Source organism: Bombina bombina, chromosome 10 (assembly GCF_027579735.1).
Source record: "Bombina bombina isolate aBomBom1 chromosome 10, aBomBom1.pri, whole genome shotgun sequence".
Lineage (NCBI taxonomy): Eukaryota > Metazoa > Chordata > Amphibia > Anura > Bombinatoridae > Bombina > Bombina bombina.
The window spans coordinates 88,203,019-88,228,808 of NC_069508.1; the positions used below are offsets into that span (position 1 = coordinate 88,203,019).

At 36.9% G+C, this 25,790-nt stretch overlaps 1 protein-coding gene across 1 annotated transcript in view; it reads right to left on the reverse strand.

The window, feature by feature from the left end:
• Nucleotides 1-24,942, reverse strand: part of LOC128640813 (uncharacterized) — a 74,908-nt gene extending 49,966 nt beyond the window's left edge. The window contains exon 1 of the mRNA XM_053693238.1: nucleotides 24,687-24,942. Coding sequence (XP_053549213.1) covers nucleotides 24,687-24,869 — 183 coding nt within the window. The 5' untranslated portion in view covers nucleotides 24,870-24,942. The remainder of the gene's footprint in view (nucleotides 1-24,686) is intronic.
• Between the last annotated feature and the right edge of the window lie 848 nt (nucleotides 24,943-25,790).

A 25,790-nucleotide genomic window follows, 5' to 3' on the forward strand; every position in this document is an offset into this window, starting at 1 on the left:
ACTATCATTAAAGGGACAGTATGCTATAAAATTGTTTTTCCCTTAATGTGTTTCCAATTACTTTTTTTTTACCAGCTGCAGAGTATAAAATGTATGAGATTTGCTTTTTAAGGTTTATTTGTGTATATGAATTAGCTGATTTTCTGTTTTGAAGCCACAACCTAATAAAATGGGTTGAGCTTGTAGGTATAATCAGATCTCATTACTTTATCACATTGTGTACATATACATGCTTCTTTATCTTATATCTGTCCATAAACCAATCACCAATACTTGGAGAGAACAATGGAAAATTAACGTTATTACCTTATTTCTTCTATAACCCACTGGGAGTGTAATTTATTCTACTGGCTGTGTTAACACAGCTTGGCCTTGAGGCCAAAAACTTTCAGGATGGGTGGGGATACCACAGGCTAAATAAACTAATTCAAATGCCAATATAAGGTTAATGGAAATACTTGTAAACAATTTAATACACTCCAGCAGGTAAAGTGGATCATTGGGAACAAATTAAAGGGATACGTTTTTTGAGTGAACTGTCCCTTTGAATGAGTCTCACAGCCGCTGAAAATTGGTGTTCCTTATGGGCATGTCTGCAGTTCAAACAGGTCTTATAGTATTTGCTAAGCATGTTACACCTGTATGCCTTGGTGCGTTTTTGCTTATTGTAAGCTTGCAAGTTTATCTTAAAATATGCAGTATACTGATTTTACAGATAAAAGGGAATGTATGTAAATTTAGAAGCAAATGCAAGGTAAACTATACTAAAAACCGCCTAATTTGATTTGTAAAATGTTGCTATCAGTCTCAGGTGCCCTCAGTAACTGCAATTCTGTACTCCAGACCATTTTATTACTTTTGATGGGGGTTCACTCGCCACCCGCTGTAACTTCCAAGTGCAGACCCCTTTATTCAGAGGATTTGAGTGACGTCTGCCAAAGCAAGGGCCATATGATATTTCTCTCCATGCAGGCAAAGTTTAGGGGCCCATAGAAACCAAATAGCACTGCACTTATAGCTACTGGAGAAGTAGGTAATGGAGTGGGCAACAATTTCCTGGTTATTGCACTCTCTTTGCACAGCATGCGCTAATTAATGCTAAACAGGGCAGCTATGTGTGTGCTTTGAAAGAGAATAAGGTAAATACTAATGTACCTTATTCCTAGCTTTTTGCACTCAGCAGAATTATGTGACTCAGTCTAGGAATAAAACTAACCTGTGCATAAGCTATGTTAAATAATAGTAAGGTTTCTGAAATATGTCAAGTTATTTAGATCCAAACATCAATTGTTTTTTATAACAGTTACAAAACAAGTTTTCCCAAAATAACATTGTCACAAAATAGTTACTAATAAGATAAGGGACATGAACCCCCACATTTTTCTTACATGATTCAAATAGAGAATATAATTTCAACAAAATGTACTTCTATTATTCATTTTGCTTTAGTCTCTTTGATATCCTTTGTTGAAAGAGCAGCAATGCACTATCAGACCACATCTGCTGAGCCAATAACAAGAATATAGGTGCAACAACCAATAAGCTCCCAGTAGTACATCAAGCTCCCAGTAGTACATTGATGCTCCTGTTTACTTTTCAAAAAGGAATATAAAGAGAACAAAACAAATTAGGTAATGGAATAGGGATGGGTGAATGTTTCTAACATTTAGACATTTAAAACTAATTGTGATACATTCATTTGTTCTAACCAAATTTTGAATGATTATATAACATTCTAACATTCTATTTTCAAATTTTAGTTTTTGAATTTTTTAATAACATTCGAAATTATTAATTTGAATAATAAAATGTTTAGCTATGTATTTTATACCAAATTCAATTTTAAAATGTAATATTCAAATTCAAAATAGTATTTCTAGTCTACAACTCTGTTTTATAAATGTAATATTCGAATTTGAAGTAAAATTCGATAATAGAATTTTTAAGAATATTCGTTCTTATCAACATTCGATTATGTAAATCGAATTTCTACAATAACATTCGAATTCGAATCTAAACACATTCGCCCATCCCTATAATGGAAGCAAATTGGAAATGTGTTTAAAATTGCATGCTGTATATGAACTATGAAAGATAGAAAAAACGATGGAGGGTTTCCAAATATGCCACAAATATTTTATATTTATATTTTATATAAATTTTAATGAACAATTTCAATACATAACAGGGTTATGTCATGTGTTTTTTCTGACCCTGTTATGTATTGAATTTTTTCATTAAAATATTTGTGGCACATTTGGAAACCCTCCATCGTTTTTTCTATTTGACATATTGGGAGTTTGGTAGTAACTCCAGGTGGATTTTACCAGTTGGATTGTTGTGCTGGATTCATCTTTGTTTTTCACATGTGAACTATTAAAGAACAATGTGGGGTTTCATGCCCCTTTAAATTAATATTGCAGATACTGGTTATCAAAATTACACAGTGACCAAAGCTGTAATGACAAAAAAAAGTAATTGTTGAAATCTCTTTATCACAATCTATGTTTTAAAACAAATAATAAATAAAAAAATATATGGGCCTAGATTTAATAGCGTTTGTTTGCCACTCAAAAATTGTGAAGTTCATAAAGATTTGTTCCTACTCTTGTTAGAACAGTGAGTTTCGAGATCAGCAACATTAAAAGGACGCTCAAGTCAAAATAAACTTTTATGATTCAGAAAGAACATGCAGGTTTAAGACACTTTCCAATTTAATTCCATTGTGAAATTTTCCACAGTCTTTTTATATTCACACTTTCTGTGGAACAAGATTCTACTGAGCATGTGCACAAGCTCACAGGGTATACGTATACGAGTCTGTGATTGGCTGATGTCTGTCTTATGATACAGGGGGCCGGAAAATGAGAGAAACAATACATTTGTCAGAAAAAAATCCATTGCTTATTTGAAATTCTGAGTAGATGTTAAATCATTGTCTTTTTATTATGCATTTGTTAATGATATAATTTTACTGCATTGAGTGGTCCTTTAATCAATAGAGCCGATTTGATCTCTCTTTGTTCACTTCCTGCCATATGAACAGTCTTCCACTACAAAAAATGTTTTAAAAATATTACCAAAGCACTCTCTATAAAATAGTCAAACCTAATCTATGCACAAAAGAAAACTTGAAAAATAATATAAAATACTCAAGACCGGGGGGGCGGAGCCTGGCCAAGCAGGGAAATGGCCGCACACTAACTAGGCTCCGTAGCCAAGTTTCTCCTAAAGGGGATTAAACACCAAGTTCCCGGTAACTTAAATTGCTCTCATACCATCTAGAACATCCCTGAGTATCAGAGATAGATCTGATTCGGAATTTAGACAACAGCGTGCGAGATGCGAGCAAGGAGGCATTTGTAACGGCCCAGATCATCTACTCTACACGCAGCTGCCTTAGATCGCATAACCCTCATGTGATCCTGCCATCGCTTGTGATAAGGACTATTACCCGACTGAGCTGTCAGCCGACACACTAATTGAACTGGACTGTATAAAAGCTTACCGCAATAAGACCCGGAACCGGCAGACGCCATTACGATGCAGGCCCAGATCTAAGCAGTAAGACATACTACGCAGTTACTGCGTAGCTCCGGTTGTGGACTATCACCCGACCGGACAAACATCAAAGCATTGATTTGACCTGCAGCATACGAATTCAAAGCGGCAGCCTCTCGACACACTGGGCCCTTGATTCAGAAAGTGAGTACTACTCCGGTGGGGGCCAGCAATCTATCAAATTAAAGGCAAGACAAGAATACAAGGAGGCCGGAGGTAAAGTACATACAGCTCCCACCTTCTATTAACACTCACAGCCCTACAAAAATAGAATAAGGCGCAAAGATAGGCTTTATGAACATTAAACCAAACTTTGTCTCACATCAGACACAGCCTATATTTGGTGCGGCACGTACACTTTAAGCTGAAGCACCCTAAACCTGCTTTGTCTCTTAAAACAGGGGATCTCCGGTCAAAACAGGGGTGATTTGGAATGCCCTGTAAACGGGCACCTAGAATGGAAAAACCACTGAAAAATACCACCCTTAATCAATATTTAAAAACAGTGGAACCTCAAACTGAAAAAGGTCCTGATTCCTCTGAGGCACAAGCTCAGGCCTCAATGCAGGACACATCACACAATAATAGCCCCTTTATAACAAAAGAAGATCTTAAAAACCTATCATCCAAGGATGATATTAAAGAAGTGCTGAAGGAGGTCAGGGGCTTGTTTGGTGAACTGCGAAAAGACATCTCTCAAATAAAACAAAAAGTCGCCAAATTGGAAAATATACAGACTTTGTTATGTGATGATGTACGACAATCTACAAAACAAATACACAACCATGAAGAAAATATTAACTTTTTATTAGACAAAATCGAAGACCTCGACAACAGAAACAGACGAAACAATTTGAGAGTCAGGGGGATCCCTGAATCCATCATCCCATCTGCCATATCTGGCTGTCTGCAAGATTTATTTCGCACCATTAAGGGCACTCCATCTGCACCAGATATGATCCTAGAAAGGGCGCATAGGGCCCTTAGGCCTAAACCAGCGGGGAAAGCTCCACCAAGAGACATCATAGTCCGCTTCCTGAATTTCCTTGACAAAGAAGAAGTACTGAAGAGCGCAAGAGTTAAATCCCCTGTTACATATGCAGGCATCAAGATTCAAATATTCTCTGACATAAGCCCTGCCACCCTTCAGAAACGCCGAGACCTGAGATTTATTACAGATACTCTCCGAGCAGAAGGTATTCAATACCGCTGGGGGTTCCCAGTAAGTTTAATTACCACAAAAAATGGGGAAACGACAATTTATCGTGGCCCAGATGACCTTCATAGGCTTAATGAAAAATTTGGCCTAAAGATCTCTTTCCCAGATACAGAAGCAGACGACTCTAGAAACACTCTCTCCTCTCAATCAGATGATAACCAACCTTCTGCTCCCCCGCCTAGATGAGGTATCGTATACTGTTTAAATAACCACTCTAACATCCACTACCTCCTTTGGAAAAGACTTAACAGCTCATGCCTTAGGTGGCTGTATAAAAGATAGAGACTAGAATGTGAAACTTTGTGTTTTCTTTAAAGGACATCGGGGCTTACTCGTATCACCCCAAACTGGACTTTTTCCTTTCAATCATTGTCACAAAATAGTAAATGTCAGTTTACATGCACTGTGTAGGCCTTAGATTACTTAAACTCATTCCAGATTAAAAGTAGTCTACCAAAATAACTATGTTTATGTTACTAACTTAATCTGTTTTAGATAGCAATGTTTACTCACTCATGATATATAGGTATTCTTCACAGTCACATAACGATGTCAACTCTTATTAGATTCATGAGTTGTTGGTTTTCTAAATTGTAATATTTTATTTGTAACCGTTGATGATTTGATTTGTTCACCAGTTTGAATTGATATTTCATCCCATCTTAAAAGGCAGCTGGGATTATGTTGGTAATGGAATAATAAGATATGCACATATTGCATAACTAGCTAATGGAACAGCATATACGCACTGTGCATACAGAATGTACCAACCTTATATCTAATCTCAAGCATACCAGAGTTGTTTAACAATTCACCTTTCCATCTTCTGTCGATGATAGCATATGATTCTATATAATATATTATCATACTTATTGTTTGTTTACTTATGACAAGTTAATCGGTTTAATTAGGTTTGCCATCTTTTTCTCTCTGTAATATATCCTCATCTTCATCCTGCTAACCTCTAGAACAATACTAGACATCGATTTAAACATTTCTGATAACACACAACCAACAATTTATGCTTCCACACAACGCCAGAAATATCATGACACTTAGAAAACTACACCCCTAGACTAACATGCTAAACAACCGGCTGGCTCTCTATGCTACAAACCAAAAAGAACCATTTCGAATCAGATTGACCTTTTCTATATGGACCCCATAGACCGGGAACTATACTGTTTATAACACAAGATATATACCCCTCAACGACCCCTAGGAGACAAGGCTCTTTCCTCTCCCTTTTCACTAGTAACCGCACTCACCTCTCAGTAGGAAGGTTACGAGAAACACTCTTTACTACTAAACCTATAGAAACTTTTCCCCTCTTACTCTCTCTCTCAGATACCCCTTCTACCACCTATTCATTTTTCCACCACACTAACTTACATTAAACCTCTCCTACCCCCCACACCCACCTTTCCTCAACCACTTCTTCCTCCCTCTCCCCCTTTTTTTCTCTTTTTTTTTTTTTTTTTTTTTTTTTCTCTTCCCCAATAATGGCATGTAAAACCATTAAATTCATAACCATTAATGCTAAGGGTTTAAATAGCCCCACGAAACGTAACATTGTATTGAAAGACCTCAATAGAGTAGGTGGGGATATTGTCCTTTTGCAAGAATCCCATTTTAGGAAAGGCCACGAACCAAAGTGGCACAACAAAGACTACCCCACTGCCTTCTTTGCCTCTGGCCCTAATAAAAAGAACGGTGTAGGTATTTTAATTAAAAGATCTATACCATTTCAATCGATACACACAGACAAAGACCAGGAGGGCAGATTTATTATTATCCATGGGCTACTATACGGACGCCCTATCACAATTGTAAACACCTATTTTCCTAACAAAGACCAAAAGACATTCATGAGACACCTAACTAATCACATAATGGACCAGAAGAAAGGCCCACTCATTATGGGTGGGGACTTTAACACTCCTATGGACCCTAAACTAGATACATCAGGGGGCAGTTCTACTATACCTAAAAGAGACCTCAAGTGCATTAACCATCTCCTCAGAGACTTGGCTGTCCATGACGTATGGAGGCTATCTAACCCGACTAGAAAAGACTACACCTTTTTTTCTCACCCCCATGGGGTGTACTCCCGATTAGATTATTTCTTTGCGGACCCACTAATATTATCCACAATAAAAATGTCTAAAATTCTACCTATCACCTGGTCAGACCACGCACCAGTCTTGTGCGTGGTAGAATGGCCAGAAACACCTCTTGCCCCGTTCCAATGGCGACTAGATGATCATTTATTGGACGACCCTCTGGTCAGAATAGACCTAGAAAAAGCCATCCCAGAATATTTCCAAATTAACAAAATTAACGTGACCTCAGAAGTGAACAGGTGGGAAGCACACAAATGTGTGATCAGGGGGATTCTGATTAAACACAAAGCCAGAATACGCAAATTACACAGAGAAAAATATAATGATTTGCTACACAGTCTATCAGAGGCAGAAAGAGCTCATAAACAGAAACCGGAGGATACAACCCTTCTAGACCTATTATCACAAGCCCGCACAAAGGTTAGGGACTTTCTACATCTAGACCAGCAAAAGCAATCTCTAGCACTTAAACAGCACTTTTATACATATGGGAACAAAGCAGGCCGCTTACTCGCTAGATCCCTCAAGCGTAAACACTTAAAATCATATGTCCTCACTTTAACAGACAAAAAAGGACACACTAAGACTGACAGCTTTAGTATAGCAGAAACCTTTAGAAAATATTATGAAACTCTATACAACATTGCCAGACCTTCAGATGTTAGGAATCAAGACCATAGGTATCAGGGATCTCCCGACGTACATAAATATGTCTCTGACTTGGAGCTTCCCCACTTAGACTCAACAGATTCTGCATCGCTTGACCACCCTATAACATGCGAGGAAGTCTTACTAGCAATAAAACACACCCCAGTAGGAAAGAGTCCCGGACCTGATGGTTTCGGCAGTAAATATTACAGAATGTACTCTGCTGACCTAACACCCCATCTCACACAATTATTTAATGTCATTGATGAAGTGGGCGGCTTCTCCAAGCATATGCTTGAAGCATACATCGCGGTCTTGCCCAAACCGGGTAAACCGCCCACAAAACCTGAAAATTTTAGACCAATCTCCCTACTTAACGCGGACGTAAAAATTTATGCTAAAATACTTGCGGACAGACTTAATAGGATACTCCCCAAGCTAGTGAACCCTGATCAAGTAGGCTTTGTACCAGGTCGCGAAGCAAAAGACAACACGTTAAGGATACTCCAACTAATCTCATATGCACGAAACAAACAGATCCCTACGATTTTGGTCTCCACAGATGCCGAGAAGGCCTTTGACAGGGTCAATTGGGGCTTTCTCGGCTCTGTTCTAAAACATATGAACATTAGCAGCAAATTTATTTCCAAGATATTCGCACTGTACTCTAATCCCACAGCCAAGGTGAGAGTTAACGACATCCTGTCAGATCCCTTCCAGATCACCAACGGAACAAGGCAGGGGTGCCCTTTGTCCCCAATCCTATTCGCCCTTTCCGTGGAAGCATTAGCTCATAAAGTTAGGCAAAACCCCCAGATTAGTGGCATCAAAATTAATGACTCAGAACATAAAATGGCATTATACGCCGACGATATTTTGTTTATGCTAACTAACCCAGAGACCTCTTTGACAACACTACTTGACGAATTTAGCGTATATGGTAGATTCTCTAATTTCCATCTAAATGCTTCCAAATCGGAAATTTTAAACATTAATGCACCCTTGGAAACTATACTCAAAATAAAATCTAACAGTCCCCTGGTCGTCCAACCTCACAAAATGAAATACCTCGGCATACATCTGACGGCAGACCCAAAAGACCTATTCACACACAACTACAAACCACTACAAGAACAAATCACAGCTGATTTATCCAGCTGGAGCAACAAACAGATCTCATGGTTGGGTAGAGTTCAAGTAGTAAAAATGACCATCTTACCTCGCATTCTGTATGTATTACAAACACTACCTTCTCCATTACCCAGACACTACATACCAAACCTTCAAGAGATCATAGGACAATACATTTGGCAAAAAATTAGGCCTCGCATCCCAAAAGCTACTATGTTCCTCCCTAGACACAGAGGGGGACTAGGGGTACCAAACATAGAAACCTACAGACACGCAACAATTCTGCAACGCCTGGTGGAGTGGTGTTATAACTCAACAGATAAACGGTGGATCCAACTTGATAGAACAATTCTAAACTCAGAAAATATGGGAATATGGGCTTGGATCACTCCAAAACTAAGACCCTTAGAAATCTCAAAATACCCGCTGTGGAGCGAGCTGTTCCTATTGTGGGACAAACTCCTTAAAACGTCCAACCACCTCTCCACCACGCTCTCCCCAATGACGCCATACAGGAACAACCCTGACTTACCGACCATAGGCTTTCCCCCCCCGATCAACCCCTCCCCACACATACAAGAACTCACCCTAAAAAGTATACTAGAAGGAGGCAAACTGATACAAAGGGAAAACTTGGCGAGCTCTGGAGGGGGTCCTCCCCCACCATGGTTCGCTTATACACAATTAGCACACTTTGTTCAAACACATAAGAAAAGAGAAGAATTCAACCGCCCCCTAACCAGATTCGAAAATTTATGTTCCCAACAAATCCAACCCAGACATACTATATCTAAATTGTACAACATGCTCCTGACCAACAGCGGCAAAGCATATCCTTCCTTCACCCACAAATGGGCTAAAGACCTAGAAAGAGATATCAGCCAAGAGGCATGGGATCATGCCCTACAATGCAATAAAGAAGCCACAATTTCCTCTAACATAATGGAAATGAATTTTAAATTACTGGCGAGGTGGTACCTTACACCAGCCAGAATACGTCATATATACAAAAAGAGTAGCGGCAGATGTTGGAGGGGCTGTGGGGAAGAGGCAGACTTAGTACATATTTGGTGGTCATGTAGGGAAATGGAGAGTTTCTGGTCTGGGATATTCTCCGAAATAGACACCAAACTCAACATCCAATTACAAAAAGACCCAGGCATCCTTATCTATCTAGACATCCCTAAAATTCGTAGTAAACCTAAAAAACTCCTACTATATATTATGCTAAATAGCGCTAAACTCCTTATACCACAAAGATGGAAATCAAATGTAGTTCCTTCACTTGAGCACTGGAAAGAGCAGGTCTCCTCCATGCTTCTGATAGAAAGATATCAACATATGAAAAACGATACAATGGAACTACATGAGGCAATGATGGAACTATGGAATCCATCTATAGCCACCTGCCATGGTTAAACAACCTATACCCCCTTAGACGGAATAATTTTCTACCCCAATTCCCCGTTTTTTTTTTTTTTTTTTTTTTCTCCTCCCCCCCTTCCCCTCCCTTCTCTCCTCCTCCTCCTCCTCGACCCTTCTACTCCATTCCTTTCCTCCTCTTTCCCCCCCCAATCCCACCTTCTTCCTCTCTATCTCCCTCCTCCCACATATATACCTTTACTGATACTTTTTTCTTGATATTAACATTTTGTACCTATAGAAGACTTATCAAAATAGTTATCTAAGAATTGTTATATGAACAACTAATGAATAGTTAACCTGTTAAGTTATAACTTATTATTATGTTAATGTTCACAATAAAAATTGAAAAATGAGCTTTGGAAAAACCAGAAAGGACAAAAAGATACAGACCACTAACTCAATATAACAACGCTGATTGTAATGTATAATAAGTGTAAACATGAAACAGTCTGGGCCTCTGTATTATCCTTTATTGTATGTTGTAATTTTCCTTTATGCTCAATAAAAACTATTAAACTAAAAAAAAAAAAAATACTCAAGACCTTGAGACAAGGTACATCTCATGGGAAATGAGTGAAAAATGCTGGCCAAGTCTTGAGAATACATCAGATCACACAGTAAGTTTTTCCATCTGCGAGAATTCTGAGGCAAACTCTCTTCTATTACTTTAAACTGGCTGTGTGGGTTTATGCACTATTTATAATTAAATACTTTATAATATATCAAAGACTGTGACAGTGATTATAAAAATAGTCTGAGAAATTCATACATACATCATTCACGCAATTACTTTATTCATATTGTGTAACAAATCATGTCATATTGAAGGTGCAGCAAACTCATTTTTTCACAACTTTCTTTTTGTGCTTTTCAGTAAAGCAAACTCTGTTCTTTCCATTGACATTACTTTTGCATTACAAAACAGACATGCACATATTTAAAAACTATGCTTCTAAAACCCCCTAGAGTGGCCCATAAAATACTACAAAACTCGATAAGATCTGGTGTCCTAGCTTCTCCCTCTGTAGTCAGATACTATGAGGGAGCCATGCTCACACATATTTCCCAATAGTGGGCACTTGATTCCTTAAGCAAATGGAAAACTATTGAACAAGCTTCCTTACCTAACCACATACACCTAAAAGACCTAATTTGGACCCCCCACATTGCTGTATATCTCTTGATATAACTAATAGGATAATCTGAGAAAGCCTCTCTGAGTTGGATCGGATTAGACATCATACTCATATTGCTCCACAACCCTTCACCAATCACCTCATTGGCAGGCCTCCTTACAGGGCTCCTTGAAATGCATACACATAAATTGGGTGTCCAAACTGTCTCTGACCTTTGGATTCACCCACGCAAGCCCGCTTTTGCACGTTAGACGAAATAAGGGAAGATAAGATTATTCCACGTTCTATGCCCTTTGAATTTACTAGGCTAAAAAGCTTCTTAGTCGGTTAAGGATTCAAACCTGAATCATCTCACCCCCACACAATATGGGAAACCACCTGTAAACTAAACAAAAGAACAAGTAAACCTCTGTCCACACACTACACCCTTATAGGCGACTCAAATCAGGCAGACAACACCACCCACTTAACTAGATGGAAGTACTATTTAAACAAGACCATTCCTTCTAAAACTTGGCAGCTTACCTTAGTGCTAACAAAAACATCTATACACTGTATTACACTGCTAGAAACATATCATAACGTTCTGACACATTGGTATTATATCCCCACGTGGCTAGCAAAAATGTACACCACTGCCTCTCCTATGTGCTGGCGCAACTGTGGTCATATAGGTGACACTTTACATATATGGTGGGAATGCCCCAAAATAAGACCATTATGGAATACTTGTTTCCTCACTTTATCTAAACTAGGAATCCCCCTGCCCAGAACACCAGCCCTCGTTCTTCTTCATATTGGGACTCACGCCCTCCCCAAGCACTACTCTTATCTCTGTATCTACCTATTTGTTACAGTCAAAGAAGCCATAACCAAATTTTGGAAAGAAAACTTGCCCCCAAGTTGGCCCAAAATCCTTAATTGCATGGCATACATATATACTATGGAAAAGAGTATTTTTTATTCATTTAACAAATTGGATCTATTTGAGCTTATTTGGGCAGATTGGGGAGAGAGATTCCATACCCTGTAGAAACCCAATGCCACAGCCACTGATTAATAAACCTTACTCTTTATCCCTAACTGACTAATTCCTATCTTTTCTATTACCTCATTTCCACCCCTATACCTACCCCCTGCCATCACTGCCCACTGCCTCCACTTCCCCCCGTGTTACACTGTAGCAACCTTAATATGTTTCTTTTGCAAACACATGAATACTCTTCAAAATTCAAAATTATTTATTTCTTTGTGAATATATTTCAATAGGACCTGCAAGTCCTTATTCTCAATTTACCTGTTCTACCTCATTTATTGTGTATGAGAAAAAGTTGTACAGGACCTGCGAGTCCTTAACTATGATATATGTATCAGTCTTTTATTATCCTATCACATTTTGCTTGAGAATATTTTCCTCAATACAAAAAATTAAAACAAACAAACAAAAAAAAAACTATGCACCTACAGTATACAGAACCCCTTTTTGTGATTTTGTTGTAATTGTTTTCCCACAATGCTAGTGCTTCTCCTTTGCTGTGCGAGATATCACACATCCATATAAAACTCTGGAAAGAAATAAGAGATCAATGCAAAATGATCGGTTTCTCTGGATTTACTATTTATGGACATGTGTTTTGGTAAAAAGAACACATTTGTTTAATTCTATAAACTACTTACAACATTTCTCCCAAAATCCAAATAAACATGTTGTCCTTTAGAGCATTTATTTGCAGAAAATGACAACTGGTAAAAATAAAAAAATGCAGTGTTTTCAGACCTCGAATAATGCAGACAACAAATTTATATTGAAGTTTAAACAACACAATACCAGTATATTAATTTAGCAAGAGTTCAGAAATTAATATTTGGTGGAATTACCTTAATTTCTAATCACATATTTCATGCATCTCGGCATGTTCCCCACCAGTCTTTCACATTGCTGTGGGTGACTTTATGCCACTCCTGGTGCACAATTTCAATCAGCTCGGCTTTGTTTGATGGCTTGTGACCATCCATCTTCCTCTTGATCACATTAAAGAGGTTTTCAATGAGGTTCAGGTTTGAAGAATTGGCTGGCCATGACAGGGCCTTGATCTAGTGGTCCTCCATCCACACTTTGATTGACCTCGCTGTGTGGAGTATGGTCCTGCTGGAAGAATCCATCCTCAATGTTGGAGAACATTGTCAGAGCAGAAGGAAGCAAGTTTTCTTCCAGGTTAACCTTGTACGTTTCCTGCTTCCTGCTTCCATCACAAAGATAAATCTGCTTTATTCCTGCTTTGCTGAGACACTGTGGCTTGTACACTTCTTTAGGTCTCTGTCTAACCCTTAGGTTACCAGGTGTTGGGCAAAGCTGAAAATTGGACTCATCAGATAAGATGATCTTACTCCAGTCCTCTATGGTCCACTCCTTATGGTATTTTATAAACCTCAGCCTGGCTCTTCTTTGCTTCTCATTGATGAAGGGCTGGGCAATGTAGAGTCGTTTTCACCTTCTGATGTTCTGTAGCTTTATTGTCCCCAATTTCTACTGCTTGACCTTGTTTTTATGAACTGCCATTTTTTAAATTTTAAGGATGAAAGTAAACTGAAGCTCACTGTATCCCTCTGCCCGTAAAGCTAGAATTTACCCTTCTTCTCACTCAAATGTTTTTTTAAGCTCTTTTGGCATGGTCAATCGTTATTTTTTATTACAATTACTTTTGAGGTTCTGCTAGCACTGTTTTTGCCATCCAGCTGTTCCTATTGCAAGATGATAGTGATGAACACAGCAGTGGCATATATAATAAAATAAATGCTCTAAATTATTTTCATTTGGAATTTGGGAGAAATATTGTCAGTAGTTTATAGAATAAAACAAAAATGTTCATTCTACGCAAACGCATTCCTTTAAATAGCAAAACTAGAGAAATTGATAATTTTGCAATGGTCTCTTAATTTTTTTCCAGATCTGTAGATTAATTGCAGGAATGATCACTGGCGATCAGCCAGAAAAGATGTCTGAGGTGAGCCTCATTGGATAACGATCAATGGCTCACTTTAAAGGGACAGTAAAGTGAAAATGAAACATAATTGAATTAGTTGCAACATTGTATTTTAAACAAATCTCCAATTTACTTCTATTACCAATTATGCTTATTTCTCTTGGTAGCTTTTGTGAAAGAGTAATCTCGGGAGCGTGCACATTTTTTAACCATCTGGCAGTAGTGTTTGCAACAATGTTTATAGCAATGTTATACATAGTTGCAGACACTGCTGCCATAGAATGCAAAAGCTCCTGTCAGCCTACCTAGGTTTACTCTTTAACAAAGGATACCAAGATAACAGTGCAAATTTGATAACAGAAATACATTGGACAATTGTTTTAACTTACATGTTCTATCAGAATCATGGATGTTTAATTTTGACTTTACTGTTTCTTTACCGACAAGATCACAAAAGCAGCATAACCATGAATCTAAGCCATTGGGGAAGATTTATTATATGCCGGGTGGACATGATTCGCTATAGCGAATCTTGTCAGACCGTCATCGCTAAATGCCAACAACATACTCTACTGGCATTTAACATTGCACAAGCATTTCTAGTGGAATGCTTGTACAATGCTGCCCCCTGCTCACTTGCAACCAATCGGCCGCTAGCAGAGGGTCTCAATCATCCCGATCATATTGGATCGGGATGAATGCAGTCCGCCACCTAAAAGGTAGCGACCGCTGCTTCTTAAAGGTAAATTAAACACCTGACTACTAAAAATCATTAAAACTAACTTCTACTTTGTAATAATACAAAACCGAGTACAGTTCTTTATGCTGGAAGTTCAGCTTACCCAAAAAAATTTAAGAAAATTGTATTCTATTAGAATTCTTATCCAGTGCTTGATACGGCTATGTGTGTCACCATATTGTAACAGCACAGGAGTCACATGACACACACACAGCATATTTCCCTATAATGTATGTATAGAGGAATAATAGCTGCAACACTCGCTCACTATTTTGAAGAGCTAGTGCTACTATTTATGCAGAAAATCTGTTACTGGAATTCAATATTTTAATTACATCCTTTTGTATGTAAAAAAAACTTTAGTGTTTAAACTTTACCACTCCATAACGTTCCTTAGCTGTGTGATTGCACGGATCTAGGCAGGGTTATAAATGTAAATAAGCTCCGGTCCAGAGAGGGGGAGAGGGAGGGGGGAGAGAGGGAGAGGGGAGAGGGAGGGGGGAGAGAGAGGGAGGGGGGAGAGAGAGGGAGGGGGGAGAGAGAGGGAGGGGGAGAGAGAGGGAGGGGGAGAGAGAGGGGGGGAGAGAGAGGGAGGGGGAGAGAGAGGGGGTAGAGGGAGGGGGAAAGGGAGGAGGGGGAGAGGGAGGGGGGGAGGGAGAGGGAGAGGGAGGGGGGCTCCAGTCCGTGGAAGAAAACACTGAGTTAATCATGCTGCACATACGCTTACCTGATTTATTCAACACAATATTTGGTTTTATTTTAATACATCTACATTACATATATACAAACTATTGCACAGTCTGAAATATGTGTCACAGTTGTTAGACCTGTATTGCTATGAGTGACATTCTAACAAGCTCTAAATTACTTACACATTTTGAATGTGAAATGTATCACTTTTCATTTTAGAATTCTGCATTCCAGTTAAAATGTAATATCTCCAACTATTCAGTCATGGGATTTCCCCTGAAACCAGCATTCCTTGCACTGGTAGAACTACATGTTTGCCTACTCTCATACAGAAAGATTAATAGAAAGTCATTCAGTTCAGAAAGGAAATATTCCGATCTCTTACACTCCTGAGCCATTTCACTACTGAGTTGGAGCTGTTTTAGCTGTTTGGCTGTCTGCATTTACCATAAATTTCAAGATTTATTGTTCTGTGAGGTATTTAAACAAATCATACCTCCTTTTTTCAGTAGAGCCAGCATTTTTAGTACATTACTTTAGTATGCAAAAAAAGTTTGCTGTGTAGTCACAATTAGCTTATTCTAAAGCATATTTTTCAGTTACTTAAAGGGATACTGAACCCAAATTTTTTTGTTTCATGATTTAGATAGAGCATGTAATTTTATATGTATTTACTCCTAATGTCATTTGTTTTTCTCTTGGTATCTTTATTTGAAAAAGCAGGAAAGTAAGTTTACAAGCCAGCCCATCTTTGGTTCAGCACCTGGGTAGCACTTGCTGATTGGTGGCTAAATGTAGCCACCAATCAGCAAGCTCTATTCAAGGTGCTGAACCATAAATGGATTGGCTCCTATGGTTTACATTCCTGCTTTTTTAACTAAAGATACCAAGAAAATGAAGAAAAATTGACAATAGAAAGTTGTCAATTTGACAAATTAGAAAGTTGCTTAAAATTGCATGCTCTATCTGAATCATGAAATAAAAAAATTGGATTCAGTAATGCTTTCTTATTTTAGAGAACTAGCTTACTCTAAAGATTGTGAAGCACAGCATTATCCACAACAATGCTCTTAGATCACAAATGATCATAATATACCACCCCTTTGATGAATGTAAAAGGCTAAAAAAAACACTTTAACATATGGATGTGAAATGACTTATAGGGGTCTATTTAACATGGGCCGAATGGCCCTTGTTTCCCTTGTTTCCGCGCAAGCCTTTCCGCTGCTCCTAAACTCATATGCCGCCGCTGAGGCGGTGTATAGCAATCCGCCCGATGATGTACGATCGGACTGATTGACACCCCCTGCTGGCTAATTGGCCTCGAATCTGCAGGGGGCGGTATTGCACCAGCAGTTCACAAGAACTGCTGGCGCAATGATAAATGCATTTATCGATGTGCGACGGACATGGTTCGCTATAGCTGATCATGTCTGTCCACACATATATACAGTAAATAGACCCCATAGGGGGAACATAAATCATTTCTGTCTTTTAGCGACAGACATTAAAAAGACATTTTCTGTTATGCTGATCATACCTAATGAAACCATCGGTCACATCTACACATGTACCACAAATGACATTGCTTGCGCATTAGTTCTTACTTCCTTTTAGTGACATAGTAAAAGCTTGTAATATTTTCAGTTTCCCATACCTCTTGGCTTTGTCCCCAGTACTATTTGTGTTTACTTTTCGTTATAAGCATGTAGAGTTGTATTTATACTCAGTAGAAGGAAGTTATGTAATATTACTTTCTTTATCCAATTCTTAGAGACACAAGGAAACACGCAGATATAATAAACCTGTTCATCAGACAATGATCCATTCCAAAGAACTTAAAGTGAATGTAAACTTTCATGAATGAGTGCCCATTTTTTATAAAAACTATTAAAAACAGGAGCACTTTCATTAATGAAACTTTACATTGCAGCGTATTTTTACAAATACCTTTTTTTTCAGTAAAGCCGGATGGGCGATCCCCCGCCTGCTTCTCATGCTGTACTTAGCACAGCAATGACGAAACCGGATAGACGTTCTGGGGTGCACGCCATAATTGGAGGAAGACGGTTTCGTCATTGGTAAAGTAAGTACAGAGGAGCTGAGGGCAGGGGATCGCCGATCCGGCTTTGCTAAGGAAAAAGGTATTTAAAAAAACAAACGCTGCAATGTAAACTTTCATGAATAAAAGTGCCCCTGATTTTAATAGTATTTTTAAAAACCGGGCACTCATTCGTGAAAGTTTACATTCACTTTAAGAACATAGTGAATGTCCCTATTGGTTGCAATTGATATTTTTGAAGCAGCGGTTATAGCTTTCAAATCCCTCTCCACCCACTCTAAGGGGTCAATCAAAATCCTTTAGAAAAAACGAGTTTTGCACAGAAAATCACCATTAAAGTTTTGGGAGGGGTGTAGGTAAATCATTTGGATAATAATTGTCCCATAAGTAAGATAACCCCTCCTGAATGATGCAGATGGTGGCATTGCACAAAAGGACACTTGTGTGATAAATATGGAGAGTGAAAGTAGCCCGCAGTTTTCAATCTCAGGCAGACAATAATCAATCTGCCCATGTATGTTAACTAATTGTACTCCCATATAGAGAGATTAATAGAAAGAGAAACACACACTCAATTATGTAAGGGGGGTCTTCTTTAAAGATTGCTGATCTATGACAAAAACTAAACACGTTGATGTATTTAGGATTAGTAGTGCCTTAGGCACTAGTACCCCTTTACCTCTCCACCTGCCAAGATTATTTCATATTTGTCTCCTTTATATTTCACACAACTCAACAGTTAGCTATTAAAACCTTTTTACCGGCAATACACACTCACAACATAGCAATTAATCATTGTTCTGACCTTAAAGGGACTTGAAACCCAAACATTTTCTTTCATGATTTAGGTAGAACATAGAATTTTAAACACCTTTCTAGTTTACTTCTATTATCAAACTTGCTTCATTCCTTTGGTATCATTTGTTGAAGGAGCAGCAATGCACTACTGGTTTCTAACTGAACACATGAATGAGCCAATGACAATCAGTGTGTATATATATGCAGCCACCAATCAGCAGCTAGAGCCTAGGTTTTTGCTGCTCCTGAGCTTAACTAGATAAACCTTTCAGCAAAGGATAACAAGAGATGGAAGCAAATTAAATAATAATTAAGTAAATTGGAAAGTTGTTTAAAATTGTACGGTCTGTCTAAATCATGAATGTCTAATTATGACTTTACTGTCCCTTTAATTCACATATACCTAGATTATTAGTTTTGTGTTCGTGTTTTAACACTGAAAAAATGTCCATTTCAGTGTTAAAACAGCAACGCAGCCATTACGAGTCTTGTCTGAATAACTGTACAGCAAGCCTTTTAGCCTGTAACGCAACGTCAGTCCCGCACTCAAAAAAATGACGTTTTTGCATGGGATTTACATAGCGTTGCCATTACAAGTTTTGCGGTGAGGCTAAAAATCTGGCGTTACAGCCTATAACGACACGATCCGTTTCGCAATCTGAGACCAGTAGTTATGACTTTTATGCAACAAAACTGTTACACAAAACTAATAACTAAAGTGTTACAAAGTACACTAACACCCATAAACTACCTATTAACCCCTAAACCGAGGCCCTCCCGCATCACAAACACTATATTAAAGTTATTAACCCCTAATCTGCCGCTCCCAACATCGACACCACTAAAAACATTTATTAACCCATATTCCGCTGCTCCCCGACATACTAAAGTTTTAAACCCCTATTCCCCCACACCCCAAAATCACCCACATTATAAAAAAAGATATTAACCCCCTATTCCGCCGCTCCCCAACATCACCCACACTATAATAAACATATTAACCCCTATTCCGCCGCTCCCCGACATCGCCCACACTAAATAAAGTTATTAACCCCTAAACCTCTGGCCTCCCACATCACTGAAACTAAATAAACCTATCAACCCCTAAACTGACAGTCCCCCAACATCGCAAAAAAATAAATTAAACTATTAACCCCTAAACCTAACAACCCCCTAACTTTAAATTAAAATTACAAGACCCCTATCTTAAAATAAATAAAAACTTACCTGTGAAATTAAAAAAACCTAAACTATAAATTAAACTAACATTACTAGTATACTAAATTTAAAATGACTATCAATTAAATAGATTAAATTACTCATTACTGAAATTCTATTGACTGATTTGAATAGCCAATAGCATTTCATTATCTCTCATCCTATTGGCTGATTTATTATACTAAAATTAAAATAACTATCAATTAAAAAAATTAAATTACTCATTAAAAAAACCTAACACTACTAAAAATAAATAAATCTACAGTTACAAAAAATTAAAAATACTAAATTACAAAAAATAAAAAAAATACTAAATTATTAAAAATAACAAACAAAATTATCCAAAATAAAAACAAATACACCTAAACTTATTAGATTAGGTGTATTTGTTTTTATTTTGGATAATTTTGTCCCTATCAAAATAAAAAAAACCTAGCCTACAATAAACTACCAATAGCCCTTAAAAGGGCCTTTTATAGGGCATTGCCCTAAATAAATTAGCTCTTTTCCCTTCAAAAAAATACAAAGATCCCCCAACAGTAAAACCCACCACCTAACCAACCCCCAAAATAAAAACCTAACTCTAACAAAAACCTAAGCTAGTCATTGCCCTGAAAAGGGCATTTGTATGGGCATTGCCCTTAAAAGAGCATTTAGCTCTTTTTCTTGCCCTTTAAAAGGGCATTTAGCCCTTTTAAGACAAGCTCAAACCCTAATCTAAAAAAAAACCCACCCAAAAAAAGTTTAAAAAACATAACACTTATCCCTGATGATCCACTTACAGTTTCTGAGGTCCAGACATCCAGGCGGTGAGAAGTCTTCATCCACGCAGCGAGGTCTTCATCCATCCAGGCGGCGTCTTCTATTTTCATCCAGGCGGCATCTTCTATCTTCATCCCGGCAGTGCGGAGCGGGTACATCCTGAAGACATCCGGCGTGGAGCATCCTCTTCATATGGTCGCTGCCGTATACTGAATCTTCAATGCAAGGGAGCCATTTCAAAATGGCGTCCCTTGCATTCCTACTGGCTGATTTGATTTTGTAAATTCAAATCAGCCAAAAGGATGAGAGCTACTGAAATCCTATTGGCTGTTCAAATCAGCCAATAGGATGAGAGCTAATGAAATTCTGTTGGCTAGTCAAATCAGCCAATATAATTTCAGTAATGAGTAATTTAATTGATAATGCAATTTTAAGCAACTTTCTAATTTACTCATATTATCAATTTATCTTCATTCTCTTGTTATCTTTATTTGAAAAAGCATGAATGTAATTTTAGGAGCCCGACCATTTTATTTTCAGCACCCTGGATAGCGCTTGCTTATTGGTGGCTACATTTAGCCACTAATCAGCAAACGCTACCCAGGTGCTGAATCAAAGATGGGCTGGCTCGTAAGCTTACATTCCTGCTTTTTCAAATAAAGATACCAAGAGAACAATGAAAAATTGATAATAGGAGTAAATTAGAAAATTTCTTAAAATTACATGCTCTATCTGAATCATGAAAGAAAAAAAATTGGGTTCGGTATCCCTTTAAAATAGGTCTATCTGAATCATGAAAATGTTATTTTGACTTTGCTGTCCTGTTAATGATAGATCCTAAAAAGCAATTTTGTGATGCCGAGTAGGGATGGGCGAATATGTTTATATTTGAATGTTAGAACGAATGTTATTGTAGAAATTCGATTTACATAATAGAATGTTGATAAGAATGAATATTCTTAAAAATTCGATTTTCGAATGTTATTCACAGTTTTCAAATGTCACATTCGAATTCGTGTTGTCACTTTGAATTCAAATATTGCATTTATTAAACACAATTGTAGACTAGAAACACTATTTCGAATTCGAATGTCACATTCAAATCGAATATCACATTCGAATCGAATATCACATTCAAATTTTAATATTACATTTATAAAACACAGTATTAGACTAGAAATACTAATTTGAATGTCACATTCAAATCGAGTATCACATTCGAATTGAATATCACATTTGAATCGAATATAACATTTATTAAACAGAGTTGTAAACTAGAAATACTATTTTGAATTTGAATGTCACATTCGAATATTACATTTAAAAAACACAGTATTAAAAAGTGTTTAAAAAACACAGACTAGAAATACTATTTCCAATTCGAATGTGACATTCAAATGTAGCATTCAAATTTGAATATTACAGTTATTAAACACAGTTGTAGACTAGAAATACTATTTCGAATTTGAATGTCACATTCGAATTTGAATATTACATTTCAAAATTGAATGAATACATAGCTAAAGATTCTAACGAATATTTTCGAATTTTATTTAAAAATTCGAAAACGAAAATTCGAAAATAGAATGTTATATAAACATCCTAAATTTGATTCGAACAAATGAATGTATAAAAATTAATTTTAAATTTCGAAATGTTTAGAAACATTTGCCCATCCCTAATGCCGAGCTTCCTATAATTGTACCTTATGAAACCCTAGGCTACATCTGCGCAAGCATCACAATACAATTACATGGTTTGCATATTTGTTCTTCTAGCTAGTGACATAATAAATGGTTAATTTACATTTTCTGTTTCCATACATCTTAGGTTTCAGCCCTGGTTTTGTTTGTGTTCAAATTTTTGTTTATACTCAGTAGATGGATAATATGCATTACTGTGTTATGCAATCAGTTCTTTGAGAGAACTGGCAGTAAAAGTAAAACTAATTAGATAGTGATCTAGTCTGACAAACATAAAACATAGTTGTCATGTTTTCATGACATAATCATTATTACATTTACTGCCTTGGGACAGATGGGGAACACATTTTTATTGCAGATTTTCTTTGCTGTTAGCTGTAGTAGCTATTTTGCTTTTCATTAGCTGCAATAATAATTTAGACAGAGCATACACTTTACTATAATCATTACTCGGGGAAAAGGTAGTTTAATAGAATGGCTGACAAAATACATAATTCTTTTTAATAAATTAGCGTTAAAGGGACACTAAAGTCAAAATGAAACTTTCATGAATCTGACAGAGCACATACTTGTAAGAATATTTCAAATTTACTTTGATTTTCAAATTGTACAGTCTTTTCATAAGCACACTTTCTGAGGCACTCCTACTGAGCAAGCATTCACAGTGTATACATATGAGTTTGTGATTGGGTGATAGCAGTCATGTGATACAGAAGGCCAGAAATTTGAAGTCAATTTTTAAATTTGTTAGACATTGTATGCTGTCAGAGAAAGTGCAATTGAATTGTCTTATTATCATGCACCTGTTGATTAAAGGGACAGTAAAGTCATAATTAGACATTCATGATTCAGACAGAGCATACAATTTTAAACAATTTTCCAATTTACTTATAGTATTTAATTTGCTTCCTTCTCTTGTTATCCTTTGCTGATAGGTTTATCTAGGTAAGTTCAGGAGCAGCAAAGAACCTAGGTTCTAGCTTCTGATTGGTGGCTGTATATATATATATACCTATTGTCATTGGATCACCCATGTGTTCAGTTAGAAACCAGTAGTGCATTGCTGCTCCTTCAGCAAATGATACCAAGAGAATGAAGCAAAATTGATAAAAGAAGTAAACTGGAAAGTTGTTTAAAATTGTATGTTCTACCTAAATCAAGGAATATTTTTTTGGGTTTTCATTTCCCTTTAAGCAATTCTAATGTATTTAATTGTCCTTTAACCCCTGCCTCCATCTCTCTCACAACCTCTATAGACTTGTGTTCTCTTCATAGGGTATGGAAGTCAAAATTAAACTTCATGATTCCGATAGAGGGTTTAATTAACATAAAATAACATTTATGTCTGTTGTCAAATGTACCTATTCATCTTGCTATCTTTTGTTGAACCTTAGCTACTTTCTATGAAGGCATACTGGTAACAAACACTTCAAGGGACAGTAAAGTATGAGTCAGCTACCATATGCATTAAAAAATAAACTTTCCAATTGACTTCTATTATCTAATTTGCTTAGATCTCTTGGTATCATTTGTTAAAAAGCATACCTAGGTAGGGTGAGGAGCAGCAATGTACTACTGGGTGATAGCTGCTGATTGGTGGCTACACATTTATTCTTCTTGTCATTGGCTTAACTGATGTGTTTAGCTAGAAGCGCATTGCTGCTCCTCCAACAAAGGATGACAAGAGAATGAAGCACATTTGATAATATATATACATGTTAAAGTTGTTTTAAATTATATGTTCAATCTGAATCATAAAAGAAAAATGTGGGGTTTTAAGCCTACTACAGTGCAATACAGATGTAAGAAACATTATTTATGTATTTCTAAATATATTTCACGGTATAGATAACATAGATATCCAGTGCAATCCATAGTAAGGTTTAATTCAGCCACCATAAACCATGTTAGTTATAAAGTACCTAATACTGAGGCTAAGATCCTTTTACAGTAGACCATTTTAAACAACTTTCTAATTGACTTCTATTATTTAATTTGCTTAGTTTTCTTTGTATAATTTGTTGAAAAACCATACCTAGGTATGGTTAGAAGCAGCAATGCACTATTAATAACTAGTTGCTAATTGGTGGCTACAAATTTATGGCTCTTGTCATTGTCTCGCTTAATGTTTTCAGCTTACGTCCCTTTAGGAAACGTACCCATTGCTGAGGCTACCTCAGTGCAATTAAAAAAAATTGAGGAAAATGTAATTATTATTATTATTGTTATCTATCTATCTATCTATCTATCTATCTATCTATCTATCTATCTTGTTATAACCAGGACACACATATGTCCAGTATAACCCATAGTAAGGTTTAATCCAATTACCATATACTTTATAAAGTACCTTAGAGCAGTAGTGATATTGAGGCAAATAAATACATACATATATACATACATAGTACTGCTACTACCACTAATGATAATAATAATAATGATGATAATAATCATCATAAAGATTTTTTTTTAAATTGTTCTACTTACCTTACATTGGGGCCCAAAATAGCAAAAGAAAAAAATCATTGCCAGAGTTATTAAAACAAAAATGGAAATCAATACATTTATTTTTTTCCAGATGCTGGGAATGCACTTGCTGGTGACTGTTTGAGAATTATCCATATTCCCAATAAAAACTTGGTTTTCATTTTTTTCCCCTTTTTCAATCATTTTGTTTGAGGATATTCAGGGATGTTGAGGCAAAAAGAGGCTGAGATCAGAGTGAAAAGGCCAAATATCATTGCATATTTATATATATATGAGAATGAGGGAGGCGGGGACAGGAAAAGACAAAATCTTTATGTCTGCAATTCTCTCTCACTTTCTAACCTTTTTTATTATCATAATACTGTGGAAGATAAGACGGTAGTTCCCTGTGAAACTTAGTACGGAAGCCAACTTTCACGTGGCTGCCTGCCAACTCCAGTGTGCTTAGCTAGAGTAGGAAAAGTAGTGATGCAACTATCTAGACTGAGTACTTTCGCAATGTAAAACTGTTTGTATATTTTTTTCTTTGTTTATTCAGAGGCACTGAGAAAACACTAAATATTTTTTATGTTAATTTGTTGAAGACTTCTCAGCATTATACTGTTCCTAGACAATAAGTCAAAGGGGCTCCATGAGTAGACCGTAGAAATTCAGGCTAAACCAATTACATTTTGGACAATTATATTACCGTATATGGGTTTTAGATTGATTTATCACAAAATTTGACAGATGTTAAAGGAACATAATACCTGGATGATAAATCACTTGAAAGTGATGTAGCATAACAGTAAAAAGCTGACTAGAAAATATCACCTGAACATCTCTATGTAAAAAAGGAAGATAATTTACAGCACATTTTCTTTTGCTCAGATTTGTAAGTGCTTTGTGAAGAACTCTTCAGCTACTATCAGCTGCATTTGGAAAAAAAAACAGCCAATCAGCAGCATCAGTTCTGATGTCACACTTTGCTTTACTGTTATCTCTTTCACTAAAATTAATAAATATTTTATAGTAAACTTCCTTAAATTGAGGAGGGAAATAACATGACTGTGCCTGCACATGCCAGATGCACGCTTCCCTTGCAAGTCCTGGGAATAGCATCCT